Source organism: Pyxicephalus adspersus, chromosome 4, assembly GCF_032062135.1.
Source record: "Pyxicephalus adspersus chromosome 4, UCB_Pads_2.0, whole genome shotgun sequence".
NCBI classification, from domain to species: domain Eukaryota; kingdom Metazoa; phylum Chordata; class Amphibia; order Anura; family Pyxicephalidae; genus Pyxicephalus; species Pyxicephalus adspersus.
In genome coordinates this window covers 97,922,973-97,940,465 of record NC_092861.1, presented here as the reverse complement: position 1 = coordinate 97,940,465, position 17,493 = coordinate 97,922,973, and the positions used below count along the sequence as shown (strand labels likewise).

At 39.2% G+C, this 17,493-nt stretch overlaps 1 protein-coding gene across 1 annotated transcript in view; it reads left to right on the top strand.

The window, feature by feature from the left end:
• The window catches only part of KMO (kynurenine 3-monooxygenase), a gene marked incomplete at its 5' end in the record, with an annotated part of 82,210 nt that overhangs the window by 10,873 nt on the left and 53,844 nt on the right, over nucleotides 1–17,493 (top strand). The window contains 4 exon segments of the mRNA XM_072409090.1: nucleotides 13,959–14,048; nucleotides 14,983–15,031; nucleotides 15,713–15,800; nucleotides 16,995–17,160. Coding sequence (XP_072265191.1) covers nucleotides 13,959–14,048; nucleotides 14,983–15,031; nucleotides 15,713–15,800; nucleotides 16,995–17,160 — 393 coding nt within the window.

The following is a 17,493-nucleotide window of genomic DNA, read 5'->3' as shown; positions in this document are numbered from 1 at the left end:
TCTTCAGATTAAATTTATCATGCTTTTCCCTGCACTGCACGATCCAATAAATCTTGATCAGGAAAATCCCTGTGCCAACGTTTCACATTAGTATCAGATAGGGACTTTGTGAAGACGGGCAGTAAATATGCATAAAGATTTGAAATATTTGAAGGGGACAGTGACAATATTCGGTCAAATTCATTGAGCTGTAAAGTCGTCCCAAGATTGCTTACCATGGAGCACAAATAGGTTATGTACTAACCATAATATAATGGGTGCAATGCCCAAGCAGGGATAGCATAAATAACCCTGAGCTTCTGTAGGGACATTCTAGAAGGACCATCTGTGTGAAACATATCTCAACATCTCTTCTCCATTTCTCCTCTTTTACTCCATTCGTTAAAGGCTGCATGGCATTAGGCTTGCGGGAAAATCGTATTGCCACATATTGGTAAGTATTTAGACACACCTATTGGCACCTTAAATTGTTTCCAAAGTCCTTTTATGTCCTTCCAAATTTTTTTATGTGGCTACAGTATTCCTGATCAGAATAATACAACATGGGGAAGGAGGAAGGGCAGATATTTTACAATGTAACAATGCACACAAATTCCAGCGCACTCTCCAAATGAATATTAGAACAGTAGGAGGTTTCCTTGATCCAGTCCACCACGTGTCTAGATATATCAGCCAGATTATATAGTCTGACGTTTAGGAAACTAACAAGCCCCCCCAGTTTTAGGCAAATATAACTTTGCTATATTAATTCTTGGACGCTTGCCTTTCCATAAAAAACTGGTATAAGCATTATTAATAGCATTAACATCAGTATGTGGTAATAACAAAGGCATAGTCTGCATCGGGTAAAGAAGCTTGGAAAAGGGCATCATTTTGATTAGATAGCAATGACCCATAAGGGAAAGGGGCAGATTTTTCCCATAATTTAGGTTCTTTTTGTATTTTTGCTATCAAAGGGGGGTAATTCAATTTGTACAAAGAAGAGGGTACACGACCAATGTGTAGTCCCAGATAGGTGACGTGAAGGGACTGTGGTTTTGCCACTTATCAACCAGAGATGTGGAAACAGTCAAGGGGAGAATTTCTCTTTTACCAAAATTAATTTTCAGACCCGAGAACCCGCCATATCTGTTGAAAAGAGATTGAATGAGGGTACTATCTACTCATAGATTGGCCGTAAATATCAATATATCATCCGCAAAAATGCGGTTCTCAGCTCAACATTGTGCACAGGTATACCATGGAGAAGTGGCGTTTGGTCCATATATCTTACTAACGGCTCCAGTGCTAATTAAATAGGAGGGGAGACAAGGGGCAACCTTGCCTAGCCCCCCTATGTAGTGCAATAGTGTGGGACAGAAATCCCGTGGCATGCACTCTGGCCATAGACGATTTGTACATAACTGAAAGAAATTGAGCAAAAGGGCCACATATGCCAACGTGGTCAAGAACTTTAAATAACCATGGAATAGCTACAATTTAAAACGCTTTTTCTGCGCCTATTGTGTTAATGGCTAAATCAAGTGTTGGATGGAGTTTAGCAGTCAACAATGCCACCAGTACCTTGTGGATTTTAGTCACTGCTGCTCTGCCTTGGACAAATCCCACCTGAGAAGATGAGATGAGAAAGGAAAGGAGTTTAGCCAGCCTATCTGCAAGAATCTTGGACAGTATTTTCGCATCCATATTTACCAAAGATATAGGACCATAAGATTCAGGGGCACGAGGGTCCTTATCTTTTTTCAAAATAAGCTTAAAATAAGCCTCTTGGCCTGAGGGAAAATAACACCTCCTCTCCCACATGCCACTAGGTCATCTACAATATAGTCCTTTAGGATCTTAAAAAATTTGGCTGTGAAACTGTCAGGGCCAGGGGTTTTTACCATTTTTCAGAGCAGATATAATCGCTAAAATTTCCGGTGTCTTAATTGGTGCATTAAAAGTGTCGAGGTCACTAGGTTCTAGTCTAGGCAATTGCACTTCCGATAGAAAGGCAGTGCCATCCTAAACATCCCCTGTAGACGTGGAGTACAGATCTTGGAAATAGTGTACCATTTGTAATGATTAACATCCTTGGTGTTAGTAACATTTTCCCCCGAGGAAGTGCACAACCTAGGTACAGTATATGCGTGGGCTTATAAACAGGATGAACCAGGTTCGCCAGTATTTTGCCTGATTTGTTTCCATACTTGTGATACTCCAAGGATTAGTATTTGCATTTCAATTGCTCGTATTGCAACAATTCAGAGTCAAATTTGTGCTTAGCATTATACCAACATTGTATAGCAACAGCAGTAGGGATTTTTGTCAAATCCTGTTGTGCTTGTCTAAGTACTCCGTATGCCTCTAGAAAACTAGCCAGGGTATGTTTTTTCCTTTTTGTCATAAACAAAATCAACTTTCCCCTCAAAAAGACCTTACTAGCTTCCCAGAAAAGGGTCGGATTATCTCTATGGATTCCATTATGTTGGACATATTCAGACCAAGCTGAGGAAAGAATGTTGCGAAATTCTGGGTTTTTGAGTAAAAAGGAAGGGAAACGCCAAAGAACATAGTCCCCTTTAGGATATTGATCACATAATGTAATGGGAATTGGGGAATGATCCTTATATAATCATAGTGTCCATCTCAGGTGTGTCCACCTTATACAGTAAATTATCTGAACAGAATAAATAGTCCATCCTCGTCTGTGAGAGATGGAGTTCTCCAAATGCTTTTAATGTACATGAGCCATTGACAAATATATTACAAAATCACAACAGGTTTTAGTTCTTTAGTAATGGTGATTGGATAGTTCCAACCTTGGATCAAAACTTGGAATTTGAGCAATCCAAGTTCTGATAGGACATTAACATATCAGTTACTGAGAGATTTGGAAGACCATTAAACAATAACAGCTGTCATCCTTCAGTGACCAAATTTTCTCTATGCATTACAAATAGTTTAGAAACAACTAGCTGTTTACATTAGAACGCAGCTAGACAGCCTGGCAAGATTCTATTCTAGAGATAATTCATTGCTTACTTTTTACAGTTTGTTTAGAATATGCGTATAGTGACAACGTTTAAAGGGCCTAAAGTCATGTCACTAGCTGTCCCTCAGAGGAGCTCCACAAATCTAAAACCCCTACCACAGTCATAGTTTGATCATAGAAGTTTGGGAGGAAGTCAGTTAACCTACTAGCAAATTTTTACATTCATATTATACACTCATGATCCTGTAGGTCCTGTGTGCATTGCTGTTCTACTTGTAAGATACTCTGTTCCAAAGCAAGCTGCCCACAGGTTCAATATAAATATTTTGCTAGGTGCTGGTACCTTCTAGACTTATTGTGCCTGACCTACGGCTCAAGGAACACAAGCATACATTTGCTGTATGGTCTTCAAGGACTAATAAACAAAGTAGTTTTTCTTTTCTCTGTTTTCCTTGCCTAGATGCTTAAAGTTAGGAAAGGAAAAATATTCATCCATCTTTTTTCCATTTCTTTTTGTTCTTAAAATGCATCTAATTAAAAAAAATAAATAAAAAGTGATTTTTAAGGGGGTTGCAAAAAGCATTGATTTCTATAAGGTTGTATTAGAAGTGATCCCCTGCAGTCTCCCATAATGTGTCCTCAGTCTACTTCCCCTAAAGCAGTGGTTGCCAGCCTTTTTGGACCCACAGACCACTAACTTTACTGGCTCTGGACCGCGCATGCATGAGCAGCTATGTGTCACTCAAAGGGGAAGAAACTTCCCCCTGAGTGACGTCATGATGCCAGAACTGTCACACTTACCTGATCCTCACTAAAGCACAGGCATCTCCCCCCTGCACATGCGGGCAGTTCTGAAGCTGGGCGTGCCCCTGTTTCTAAGCTTTATCAACTCCGTCCATGCTGCTGGCCAATCAGAAAATAGCCTCTTAACCAGCCCTGGCTATTTAGCTAGCCTGGTGATTTGGTACCGTGCTTGCCCACTTTGTTGTGCCCAAGGACTGCAACCTGGCTGTAACCAGCAGCACAACATCTTCGCCATCAGTGGCTCTGGAGAAAAGATTCTGTGCCTTGGTCCTTCTCAGGGCTGGATTCAGTTCAGCTAATCTCTCCTCATAGTTGAGCTCTTGCATTACTAATATTAGTTTGGTTGCCCTTCTGTTCACTCTCTACAGTTCCACAATGTCCTTTTTGTGAATTGGAGCCCAAAACTGGACTGCATGTTCCAGATGAGGTCTTTCCAATGCTTTGTACAGGATTATGTCTGGATCTTCGAAGTCTTTTCTCCTTTAGATAGAAGAAAGTACTTTGCTAGCTTTGGTAATTGCAGCTTTGCATTGCTTGCTGTTAATAAGTCTGATCTACCAGAACCCCCAGATCCTTTTACATTTCTGACTGCCCCAAATGAATTTCCCCTTGACAGTATGAAGCACGCATGTTTTTAGCCCCCAAGTGCATAACTTTAATTTTATCTATATTAAATGTAATTTGCCACTTGGCTGCCCAATCAAATAGTACATTCAGGTCTGCTTGTAGAATATAGACATTGCCCCTGATTCATCAATAAAATCCGCGCTCACTGGAAGCGCGAAAGTACGCGCGGCCATCGATCGCGGATTACCGCGGTCCGGACTCGAGTGTGCGCGTACACTCGCCTCACTGCCAGCCGGATTCCAGACTTCACAATAGGGAGCGCGAATCGATTTCGGATCGCGAATACGAATGCGCGACCGATAATCCGATTCTGCTTGATGAATCAGGGGCATTGTGTATGGACCTAATTTCATTACACAGTTTGGTGTCATCTGCAAACACAGAAATGGTACATTTAATCCCAAACTCTATATCATTTATAACGAAGATAACAGTAAAGGTCCAAACACTGAACCCTGGGGTACACCACTAATAACCTTAGACAATTCAGAGTATGAGTATTGTCTAGGGTTATTCACTACTCTTTAGATGCGGTCTTTAAGCCAGTTTTCTATCCATTTGCAGATTGGCTTTTCTAAACCAATTGACCCTAACTTGCATATTAACCGTCTGTGAGGTACTGTGTCAAATGCTTTAGCAAATTCCAAGTACACTATATCAACTGCTAATCCACTGTCTACCTGTTTACTTACGTCCTCAAAAAAGAGAGTAAATTTGTTTGACAACTTAGGTCTTTCTTGAAGCCATGCTGACTATCATTTATAATAAAAATTTCTAGAAGAAACATTTCTGGTTCTTTATCAAACTCTCTAGCACCTTTCCAGCTATGGATCTTAAACTAACTGGTCTGTAGTTACCTGGTAATGACTTTGCTCCCTTTTAGAGGATAGGAACCACAATATGCCAATCCATTTGTACCATGCCAGTGATTATGGTAAATGTACTTTCTAAATGTAGTAGTTCAAAGGTAGAGTAGTATAGGATGTCTGCTGATTTCATAACCTGTAAACCTAGAGGTCCTTGAGTCACAGTTTCCAGAGATGTGTACAATTATAAACATAAGTATAATGGAAATTATTTTTGTTAGGGAAGTGCAATTGTTCAGAACCGGGTGAGGATGTTAACAGGTATGGCAATTACCAGACAGATAACTTCTGTGTTAGTTGTAAACTATGAGAATGAAATACCCTTCTACGATTTATCTCTTCTTGATACTCGCTCTCTTCCTTGTATTACCCAATCTGGGCCTATCTTTTACGCATCCCATATTTTTTGCATAAAACCGATCTCATCTATGCTTGGACCACTCATCCCACTATTTGACAACCCCAGGTTTCCCTCGGCTGTGTGGATAGATTGTTTCTTTTCTTGGGACACAAAGATGCACCACCAAGCCAGTAAGATTCCTGCAGAGAGTCATCTTTCCTTGCTTATTTTTACATCCCTTGCTCAGCTCCTGCACACCCTTTGAGGAGCTGCTGTTACAAAAGTCTTGGCCTACACATGCAAGCTGTATCTTTCTTATATAAGCTCCTTTATAAGCACAGCCAACTGCTCCATCCTTTATTTGCACGCCATTGGGAAAGAGAGTTGGATATATTATTATCTTTAAAGGAGTGAGAGAAGTCTTTTACTGTAACCCACAAGCTGCTCTTGAATTGCAAAGGACAAGAAAAAAAACTATAAGATAACCCATTGGCATGGCTGCCCTGTTGACATTCATAGATTTTCTCCAGATGTGCCCAAGACTGTTGACAATGTTCATTACAAAGGGGCACAGTGTTACATATATGATGGGAGTGCCTGCTGATAAATTCTTTCTGGAATGGTATTCTGGGAGTCTATAATTCTTTCACTGATATTACTATCCCAAACACTCTTTTCATGGCACTGGATTCTATTGTGTCGGCCAAGAAGGATATTCTTAGAAATTTCTTGGCTGCAGCCAGGGCAGTGATTGCAAGCGCCTGGGGCTTTCAGGCTCCCCCTTTCCTTTGGGAATGATTCAAGGCGCTAGATTTTTTACATGATTTGGAGCAGTTGGTTGCCGAGGAAAATGGCCATAGCGTGCGATAAAACTTTACTTGGATGGCTTGGAAAAAACAGGCCTGTTTTTTCTCCTGTTTTAAAGCATATCTGGTCTAAATTTAGATCCCCTGCGCAAGTTGAAGAAGCCTTGAGGTGTGGACATGATGTACTGTTCCCTGTGCTATAACTAGTCCTTTCTCCATTCCCCCTCTCCCCCTATATCTTATCCTCTTAACCTCTATCCTTTTGCATATTATTACTCCTTTCTTCTTCTGTTATTTTATTTAGGTCACATTGGATGTTTTGTTGTTTATGCCTGAATAATGCTTTACGATGAAATGTATCTTTTCCTTAGGCAGTACAACAGGTTATGGTTTAATGCTGTTTTGTCATTCCACAAACTTTAGTTGTTTTATGTACCGTATTTTTCGGACCATTAGACGCTCCGGACTATAGGACGCACCAGGTTTTCCGCACGGGAAAACAAGAAAAAAAAAATTCATTTGATTTCCCCTGAGATCCAGCGTGCGGCACTTGTGCCCGCCCACGAATTCAGGAGGAAAAAAAGTGCGTCTTATGGTCCGAAAAATACGGTACTTTTATTTTTTAACTCCTATCCAGTCCTATATATACAGTCATTTTTTTATTTCATTGTTTGCTTTTACCCCACATGTATTCTTTCTGTCTCATACCATGTATTTTGTATTAATATGAAAAAACCTATTAAAAGATTTTACAAAAAGAGACGGTGGCCTTTGCCTTTGTTGTATCCCTCATGATGCCATTTCTGATAGTAGTTAGATCCTTTGAAAAAGGATCGAGGAGTCTGGCTGTTCACTTGGATGTTGCAATAAAATGAGTGGTTTCCTTTTATAATAGCAATGTTCAATTTTGCGTTTTTATGAAAAAAAAAAGCAGACAACCAGGGATGAGTGAATCTGCCCAAATTTGTTTTGTGAACAGTTCTCAAATGTATTTTTTGAAAATTTTACGGCAAACCCTAATATAGTATATAAGGGTTGAATTTTGTTATTTAATGCTTTCTCAAAGTTTTTAACATGGTGGAAGCACTGAAATAACTTTCAGGTCTTGTGGAAACCCTCCTATAATTACTATATCCACAACTGCATTACAGGTTATTTCTTCATTTTATACAATTGTGGCAGGTATGTGAATGCACTCTAGTTACTGCATATGCAAATGTTTGAACAGAAAAATCTATCCATTATTTACCGAAACATGTCAAAAAGAATGCATTTATTATCAGCTCTAAAATGGACCTTGAACTGCACATACACTAGGACGCAGGTTGATGCTTCAGTTAGTCTTGCTCCAAGTAAAATGCAAGTTCCCTGCTCATTTACTACTGATTTTTTCTGCACAGTTTAGTAAAGTCAAGTCTGAATCCTTCCTTGCAAACATGCAAAATGTTTTAAAGTATCAGTTAATTATAATTGGAGTTATTGAAATTGGTTGATTTGATTACCTGCTTCGTTCAATATTTCAATATTTGCCTACCATATCCCCACAGTATTGTAGCAATTCAAAATATGGCATAAAAAACATTCAAACATTCAAAAACATATTTTGAATTGCTAGGTAAAATTGGAGTTTTTTTATATTATGTAATTTTATTGTTTACCTTCTAAAAGAGATCCATTGACCTGCTGCACACATCATTTTTTCATTTTTAAAATTTACCTGGATACTGTCATCTTCTTTTCCTTAATATGGTCCCTCAATTCGGTCCCCAACTCTATTATATTGACTGCACTAACTTGTATCATCTTTCTGTCAGGGTTTATAGTTGGGGAGGTTATTGCTGTATAGTGATCATTCCCATGCAGGTTACTGCTGTTGAAGCAAACTACTGTGTGGGTTATTATTATTGCAGAAATTAATGGCTCTTCCTGATGATTACTTTGGTAATTTTAAGATTCTATGGTCTACTCACAGGTATTGAAAACACAGTAGGGTTAAACCCACCCCAATTCCCTACTACGAAGCTCTTCATGCCAGATACCAGACGCTACTGTTTTAGCCCCTATACAGTTTACCAAGTGTATCTGGCAATACTGTAAAACTAATTATCACCTGACGTCCATGGCCCCCCTACTTACTTCTTTCCGCTTTAACCTGGTGCTTCCAGACAGCTACTTACCGTACTTACCTCATATGGTTAGGTCATGGAAAGCTAGCTTGCTCTTCTGTTTCAGGCAGATAGTTCACTCATGCACCTGCAGACTATTGTCCTTCTCGGAGGTCCAGTAGAAATTGAGATCCCACGTACGTCTTTTTATAGTTTTTTGCAAATCAGACACTATGCTCAGTCGCTAACCAAAATTCTTGTTTTCCCAAATGTAATCTCCTTTAAAATGGTATGCGCAGGGGGCCCCTCCCCAAGGGGCTTGATATCTGATATATGTCAGATACTACAAACTACATCAACTAGCCCCATTTTTAAACACTCTTAAATGTAAAAATGGGAAATCATTATAAGTAGGGAACTTCCTCGTAATTTGTGGAAGGTTATTTGGTTGCAGGCTCAAAAGAGTTCCCTCTGTACAGTGTATAAGGAAAATACCTATAAGATTTGAATGCATTGGTACCTCACTCCAGATGTTCTTTACACAATTTTTCCCACTACAAGCAATCGGTCTTGACAATGTGGCTGTGGAGTAGGCACCCTACATCATAGTTTCTTGTCTTGTTCCCTACTGGCATGTGGTCAATGAACTTCCTAAAGAGATCTTGAAGGTACCCATTTATTTAGATTTAATAATCCATCTCCTAGGTTTACCAGTCCAGGAACTTTCCAAACCCAGCAAAGTCTAGCTGCTAATATTCTAACCGCTACAAGTTGTCTTATAGTCAAAAACTGGAAGTTGACCTTTCACCAACCCTCCTGGCTTTTCTTGCTAGAATTAAAGATGTACAACTAATGGAACACCTGAGAGCCTGTCTTTATGATCCTCTAGAAAGTTTAATATGATCTGGGCCCTTATATGTCTTATTTGTAGTGTCACACTCTCAAGTATTACAGAGGATCACATGGGGAACTAAACTGGTGTGGGGGAAGGGTGTGACCATTACAATGTGACCGAGATTCACCTACCTCCCCCTTCCCCTTGGATCTAGGTCACCTCCTCATGCATTAAAAATAAAGTATTATCTCAGATGTGCTCTGTTCTGGTTTAGTATTGTTAATTTCCCTGTGTGTAACTCCTTTTCCCTTCTGTACCCTATTATAAAACTTTTCAATAAAAATACAATTTCAAAAAAAAAAATAAATAAAGTATTATTATTTATACACAGTATTTATATAGCGCAAACATATTACGCAACACTCTACAAAGTCCATTGTCATATTACCAACTGTCTTTCCAATAGGCTCACAATCGAATGTTCCTACTTAGTCCCTGAATATTAAAAATAGTAATTTATTGGTAGTATGTAAATAAAAACCTTTTGTCTAGAAAATGCAAATGTCAAATAAAGTGCCATAAATTTGCAGCTACCCTTTTCCAGGGAAAACTGAGGTTTATAAATAATGTTGATATTATTATTAAACCGGATTTATATAGCAGCAACATATTACACATTGCTGTACATTAATTAAGCGTTGCAAATGACAGACAAATACATACAGCGACACAGGAGGAGAGGACCCTGTCCTGAAGAGCTTACAATCTAGGAGGTGGGGGAATTAACACACAATAGTAGGGAAGATATGTAGTGGTCAAAAGTAGTGATGGTTTCAAAAGACAGAGGATAGGTAGGCAAAAAAATTGGGTTTTGAGTGCTCTTTTAAATTAGCAGAAAGTAGGAGCAAGCCAAATACGACGAGGAAGACCATTCCAGAGAATTGGGGCAGCTCTAGAAAAGTTTTGGAGCCATGCGTGTGATGAGGTTATGAGCGAGGAAGTCAGTTGTAGGTCATCGGAGGAACGTAGAGAACGGCTGGGGGAGTATTGCGGAGAGATCTGTGGAGGGATTTGAAGGCAAAGCATAGGAGCTTGAATTTAATTCTAAGGTGAAATGGAAGCCAATGAACAAAACTACAAAGAGACGCAGCTGAAGAAGAGCAGTTGGAAGGATGGAGGAGTCTGGCTGCAGCATTCATAATATATTGTAGAGGAGAGAGCCGGGTTAGTGGAATACCAGAGAGGGGGATGTTACAGTAGTCCAAATGAGAGATGATAAGAGCGTGTACAAAGAGTTTGGTGGTCCTCGGGGACAAGTAGGGGCAGATTTTGGAGATGTTGTGTAGGTGAAAGTGACAGGACCTGGAGATGTTCTTAATATAGGGGGAATAAATGAGAGGGCAAAGGTGACGCCAAGTCAACGTGTCTGAGGGGAGGGATGAATAACAGTGTGGTTAACAGTTAGGAATATGTCAGAGTTCAGTTTTATCCAGGTTGAGTTTCAGGAGTCGGTCAGACATCCATAATGAGATGGCTGACAGACACCATGAGACCTTATCCAGGACTCAGGGAGAAAAGTAAGGGGTGGACAGATAGATTTGAGGGTTATCAGCATACAGATGGTACTGTAAGCCAAAAGAGGATATGGGACTACCAAGGGAGGTGGTGTACAGAGAAAAGAGAACTGGTCCAAGGACTGAGCCTTGGGGAACACCAACAGGGAGGAGAATGGGAATTACCATTGAAAGAAACAAATAAACTCTGAGATTAACTGAATATCTGGGACATTAGATATCAACCATAATCAAGTTGAACATGTAGCTTATCAAAACAATGTATATTAGAACAACATTAAAAACATAAATGTTAAAACCATATAAAATGTGTGATAGATATAACTAAATACTTCTGTCTAGGTTGCCCACATATATGGGGGAAAACCATGCTGATTTTCAGTGAGTCTTTTGTAGACAAGGCGCTCAAGAAGTTTGGAAACATATGGAAGAAGGGAGAGAGGACGGTGGCTGGAATTTAGGGAGGGGTCTAGTCAGGGTTTCTTCGGGATAGGGAGAATTTTGGCATGTTTGAAAACAGAGGGATAAATACCAGTAGAAAAGGAAAGGTTGAATAGTTTGGTTAGGGAGGGGGTCAGGGATGAGGAATGGGCACAAAGTAGATCAGAGGGAATTGGGTCAAGCAGACAGGTAGTAGATGGAGATGATGAGAGAAGACTTCATCCGCAGTAACAGGTCTGAGGGAGGCCAGTGATGATTTACAGGTGGAAGGGGTGGATATGGTTGGAGTGGCCCAGTGAGCACAGACATCATGTCTGATTTTGTGAATTTTTTTCTCTAAAGTAGGTGGCAATGTCTTGGGCAGAGAATGTAGTTGGGGGGAAGCAAGTGTGGGGTTTAGGAGGGAGTCAGTTGTCAAGAAGCAGTTGTGTGGGTTGGAAGCTCTAGAAGAAATGACAGCGGAGAAATATTTTTGCTTGGTGACAGTGAGCCCAGTGGTAAAGTGTTGTAGTCTGGCTTTGTAGTTCATGAAGTCAGCGCTGAGACCAGATTTTCTCCACTTCTCCACGCTTAGCTGCACAAACAGTCTTTTGCAGCTGTTTGGTGTGATTGTTGTGCCAGGGTTGGGGGTTAGCAGGACGGGGGTAGCGGATGGTGGCGGGGGCAACTTTATCCAGAGCCAGAGAAAGAGTGTGGTTGAACCGAATGGCATCTTTATCTGGAGAAGTAATTTTAAAAAAGGGTGGGGGTTAGGGACGTAAGGCAGTTTGAGAATAGGTTGTGGGCAAGGTTACGAATTCCTCTCTGCCATTGACCAGGTCTGGGATGTGGCAAAGGGGTGCAAGAGTGTGATAGGTTGAAGGTGATAAGGTTGTGATCAGAAAGGGGAAATGGTGAGTTGTCAAAGAGGAGGTAATGGAGAGCAGTTTGGCTGAGGAAGAATGGTTTGGCTCATCCACTGCAACATAAAAGTCATCGAGAATGAGGGTGGGAAGGTCATGGGAAAGAATGTGTGGGAGCCAAGAGGCAAAATTATCCAAAATTGCGATAGTGGGCCAAGGGGGGCAGAGGACAACAGCAACAAAGAGGAGTAAGGGGCTGAAAAGATGGACAGAGTGGACTTCAAAAGAAGTGAAAATGAGAGAGGGCGGGGTAGGAAGGACTCTGTTTGTGCAGTTAGGTGAGAGAATGAGACCCACATCACCCCCTACTCTGTTGCCAGGTCTATGGGTATGTGAAAAAGTGCAGGCCTCCATAGGAGAGAGCAGCAGCAGAGGCAGAGGAGGAAACCCAAGTTTCAGTGAGAGCCAGGAAGGTCAGAGATTTAGAAAGGAGAAAGTGTATAGAGGTTAATTTATTGCCAACAGATTTGGCATTCCATAGACTGCCAGAGAAAGGGGGTAAGAACTTATGGGTAGGGTGAATAGGAATGAGGTTAGGAGAAGGGTGTATCTTGCTGAAATGGTATGAAAGAGAGAGGCTGTGGGGGGGACCAGGGTTGGGTGTGATGTCACCAGAAAGTAGCAGTAGAGAAAAAAGGTGCAGGAGCACAGACAGAGAAAGCAGGAGAGTGAACGTGCAGAGAGACAATAGGTTTTACACTGGAGAGGGTGAATAATACATTTTAACAGATAATTGAAAACCATATGAGTACAAAAAACAATGTGGCAAACAGTCGATGAGAGCTAGTCCTGTAATATGGGTTGTAGTGGGGCTTATAAGCTAGTTGAGTTCCAGAAGTGGGATAGGATAAGTCAGTCACAGAGATGGCTTGGTGAAATAGCAGTTCAGGAAGGCAGCAGCAGAGGCTGTGTTGGAGTCCAGATGGATGAATTAGTCTAAAGGCAGGAGATGGGAGTTGCAGATTGTAATTGTATGTCCAATTTTGTTCCAATTCCTGTTTCAATTCCCTGGATTAATTCCCATTGCACCTATAATTTGGCAGTTGAAATTTAGACACGTGACCATGCCTGTTGTTTAAGTAGAAGTGCCTTGGGCCCTGAATATGAATGGATAGATAGGAGTGGCTAGGAATTTTGGATATCAGTTGAACCTGGGTAGGGGAGGGGATGGCAGGGCAATAAAAAATCAATGTGCACTCAGCTGGAACAAAGGGATAGTGAACAGATAAATCTATGGGGGGATTTAAGTTCATCTACAATGGGAGAGGTACAATACACAATCAGATGAAGCAATTGATGAAACAATTGTAGGGGAAACAAGTGTATACACAGGGATGCAATTTTGGCAGGCAGAATGGGAGAGGTACCATACACAATCAGATGAAGATTGTAAGGAGAAACAATTGGATACACAGGAATGCAATTTTGGCAGGCAGAATGGGAGAGGTACCATACACAATCATATGAAGATTGTAGGGGGAAACGATTGGATACACAGGGATGCAATCTTGGCAGGCAAATATGTTAAATATCATTATGCCAAAAATCTTCTAGATTTGGCATCCCATTTTCCCTCCCTTCACAATATATATTGTTTTATAAAAAGCTTTGAGAAAAGAATACATAAATTCACAGGTAAACTGCAAAACGTATTTTTAAAATTGTCTGTTTTTGTTTTGTTTAGATTGTTGCCAAGGGAATTCCAATGTATGCGAGGATGATTCATTCCCATAATGGAAAAATATACTCTATACCATATGGAAAGCCCCATCAGGTAATGTGTGTGTGTATATATATATATATATATATATATTTGTTTTGTTTTACATTACCATAAGTTTATCGGTCTTATATGCCATGGAGTGTAAAATGTCTATAAACAATACAGTTTTGAATTGCCACAAAAAAACACCAGCTTTCCCTTGTCATTCCCAGAGTTATTAACAACAGTGGCTAACACACCATGAAAAAGTCTTTTATTATCGTAAAAAATTATTTCAGATTTTTTTTACATAAGGTTTATGTCTCTAGTTTAGTCTCAAGTATTTTTGCGGTCTGGCCAATTGTTTACATTGGCAACAATAGCTGTAAGCCTGTTGTTAAAGGGGACAGCAGCTGCCTACTGTGTACATATAACAGGGCCACAGGTAATAATTTTGCCAAAACCTATTTGTCATAATAAACTGTGACTTAGACTTGATAATGTGAATCAAGATTTTTGTCTCAGCTTGGGCAACACCTCCTGGAGTTCCAGGAACCATATTTGGTCACAAGAGAAGCTTGTGTTTGCCTGTGCTATTTCTATTTCTGCCTGTGTTTGCCTGTGCTAGTAACCTACTACCGGTAGAAGGTGCTGCTGGGAGATGCCCAACAAAGTGGCCTGACATAGTTCAAAGGCCATGTTTTGAATTATGGGTTACAAATTTGTCCCATCAAATACACATAGTTTTGTAGAATTCAATCTACCTTAAACCTACGGCATTTGGGTCAGACCCAAGGTACAGTAAACCTTTTTTTGCACAAGTTCTCTTTAAAATTGATTGTGAGTAGATCAGGATAAAATTAAAATGCCAACACAGTTGCAGGTTTGAGATTGCAAGGAGACACACAAACTTAAATTGCATATTTTTGTTTGACCTGGTCATAACCATCCTTTTATACATTTGTAAACTTTACTTTGTATTTTTATGATGTATCTTGTGTTTCAGTATATTCTATCAGTGGATCGAGCAAACTTGAACAAAGAATTGCTTGATGGTGAGTGATGCACATTTGAAGTTTACAATTTAATGAGCCATGTACTTGTTATTTGTCACATCACATCACATGCAGCTATTTCTTAAGAGGGCGTGTAAAATGTTATTATATTACCAATGAGCCAAACTTCATGGGAGAACTTTAAAACAGGAAGTTGTAATATGTACCTATACAAATACTATATAATTTAGAAAACTGCAAAACCTTGCAAAATAAGGTAACATAAAGTTTAAGTATCATTTATTGATTTGTATGTACACCCTAACAATGAACTTCTCCTATTCTTCCACCCTTTGATCTGGTAAATATACGTTTGCAAGCATTTAATACCTGTTTAATAAAATACTTGTTGATCATGTCAGAATGCTAGCCAGTATCTTGTGCAAACTTCCTTATCTCAAGAAGTACTCTTTCTCCTGTCTGATTGTTCCCTTTTCACTACAGAATAATTAGGGTGTAATTTATGTTGTAGAGATAATTATAATGAAGAAGGTGTTAGTAGTTTAGCATTTAGACATTTCTGGCAGATGAAGGGGTAATTTCTGTACTGAAGGTTCTTTAAAGGAATCAAACATTGTAGAGGATCTAGAAGATCACATTGACAGCCTGACAACTAGCTTTTTTTGAAAGGGGGTGGGAATTTACACACACGCATTACTCTGATTACCTTTTTTTTAACAGCTGCAGAAAAGTACTCAAATGTGAAAATACATTTTGAACACAAATTAAGTGACTACAATATTGAGTCTGGCACGCTGCTTTTTCATGGGTAAGTTTTCCTTAAAATGCGATTCAGCCTCAAATCATAGTTTCCACTATACACTACTTGCTAATATTTGCATCACTACTTTATTATTAGGAATATTATAATGGTTTTTATGACTAATAATGAATATTTATTTATGTAACATCTGATGTCCTGTACATTGTAAGGTCAAATAAGGCATTTGTAATGCTATTACCAAAGCAGATACATACAACCACTGCACTGACATTAAACTTCCTGAAATCTTTAAACTGAAGTGCATTTAACATATAGGGGTATTGGAATATTACTGTGTGTGTTTGAAAAAAAATGCATGTATGAATAGCTAGATTTATTTGTACACAGTGTATAGGTCAAACACAAAATAAAAATTCTTTTGTGAAAAAAATACATTGCAGGGATTTTAGTAAACTTTAAATTCTACATCATTCATTAACCTTCAAGCAACTGTTTTCTAAGTAATTATGATCTAGTTACCTAGAGCCATAGGGAGTCTGGCATGTATGCCTGTGATACTACTCTTATCAGTCAGTCACTGAGTGAACACAGCATGACCCTGAACCACTGGTTTGTCTCTGTGATAAAACAAACTTGATGTGAGAGGTACAAAACAAAATGTTGTGAATTTATCATAATCTAATACGTGCAGTGTGTATTGTCTCACATCAAAAACACTGAAAATGTTTTGTCCAGGTAGCAGATACTAATAATATAGCACAAAAGATGGTAAATATTAAAAATATTTGAGGCTCAGGGTCTAAGCATACCACCAGGGTATCACCAGATCACTCCACAAGGAATGATATATTTTATTGCTGGACAAGCCAGGGTATGGTCCAAGGACATATTAGTGTAGGTAGCTGAAGACCCAACTACGGAGACAACAATCTCAGAAACAGAAACAGGACAAAGGCCAATTATTGGGAAAGAAAAATGCAGCAACAGGGGCAATAGTATAGTGATACATTGCTTTAACACCCAGTGACACCCAAAAGTGCCATAAAGTGCTGGATCATGAAAGCTGTAAGTGTAGCAGCTACAACTGTTAGTAATAGCACTATATTATAACTGGAAAATATCTATTTTGATTGTATTAGTAATTGTAATTGTAATAGTGTAATCATTGGTAATTGCAATAGTGTAATCAAATAATATATTCTACAGGAAGGGTTGAAATATTTTTTACTGTATTTACAGGAATTTAAGGAATGCAGTACAAACAAATGCAGATTTGATTGTGGGATGTGATGGTGCTTTCTCTGTTGTACGAAAGCAATTTATGAAAAGGACACGTTTTAATTACAGTCATGTATATATTCCCCATGGTTATAAAGAATTGACTATTATACCGAAAAATGGAGAGGTAAGAAAATATATGTTTTATGGTACCTATTGCTGGATACTTTATAAAGCTTTGGTAACAAATCATGTGGTTTTCCCTGTAAACCCTATAGCTTTGTATTTAAATTGTTACATGGAAAGGTTTTTTATGCCATTATTTCAATTTTTATACCAATACTAAAATTTTGTCCCCTAACACATCAGAAAATTACACTTGCTCAGATGTAGGCAGAAATCAAAAGTTGCCTTAGTAATACTAAAAGCTCAGTATGATCTTTTACCTGTATGACATTTTGCAGCAATAGAAAACTTTTCAATCCTAATACTACTGGCTTGCCCGTACCAGGGCTTGTGG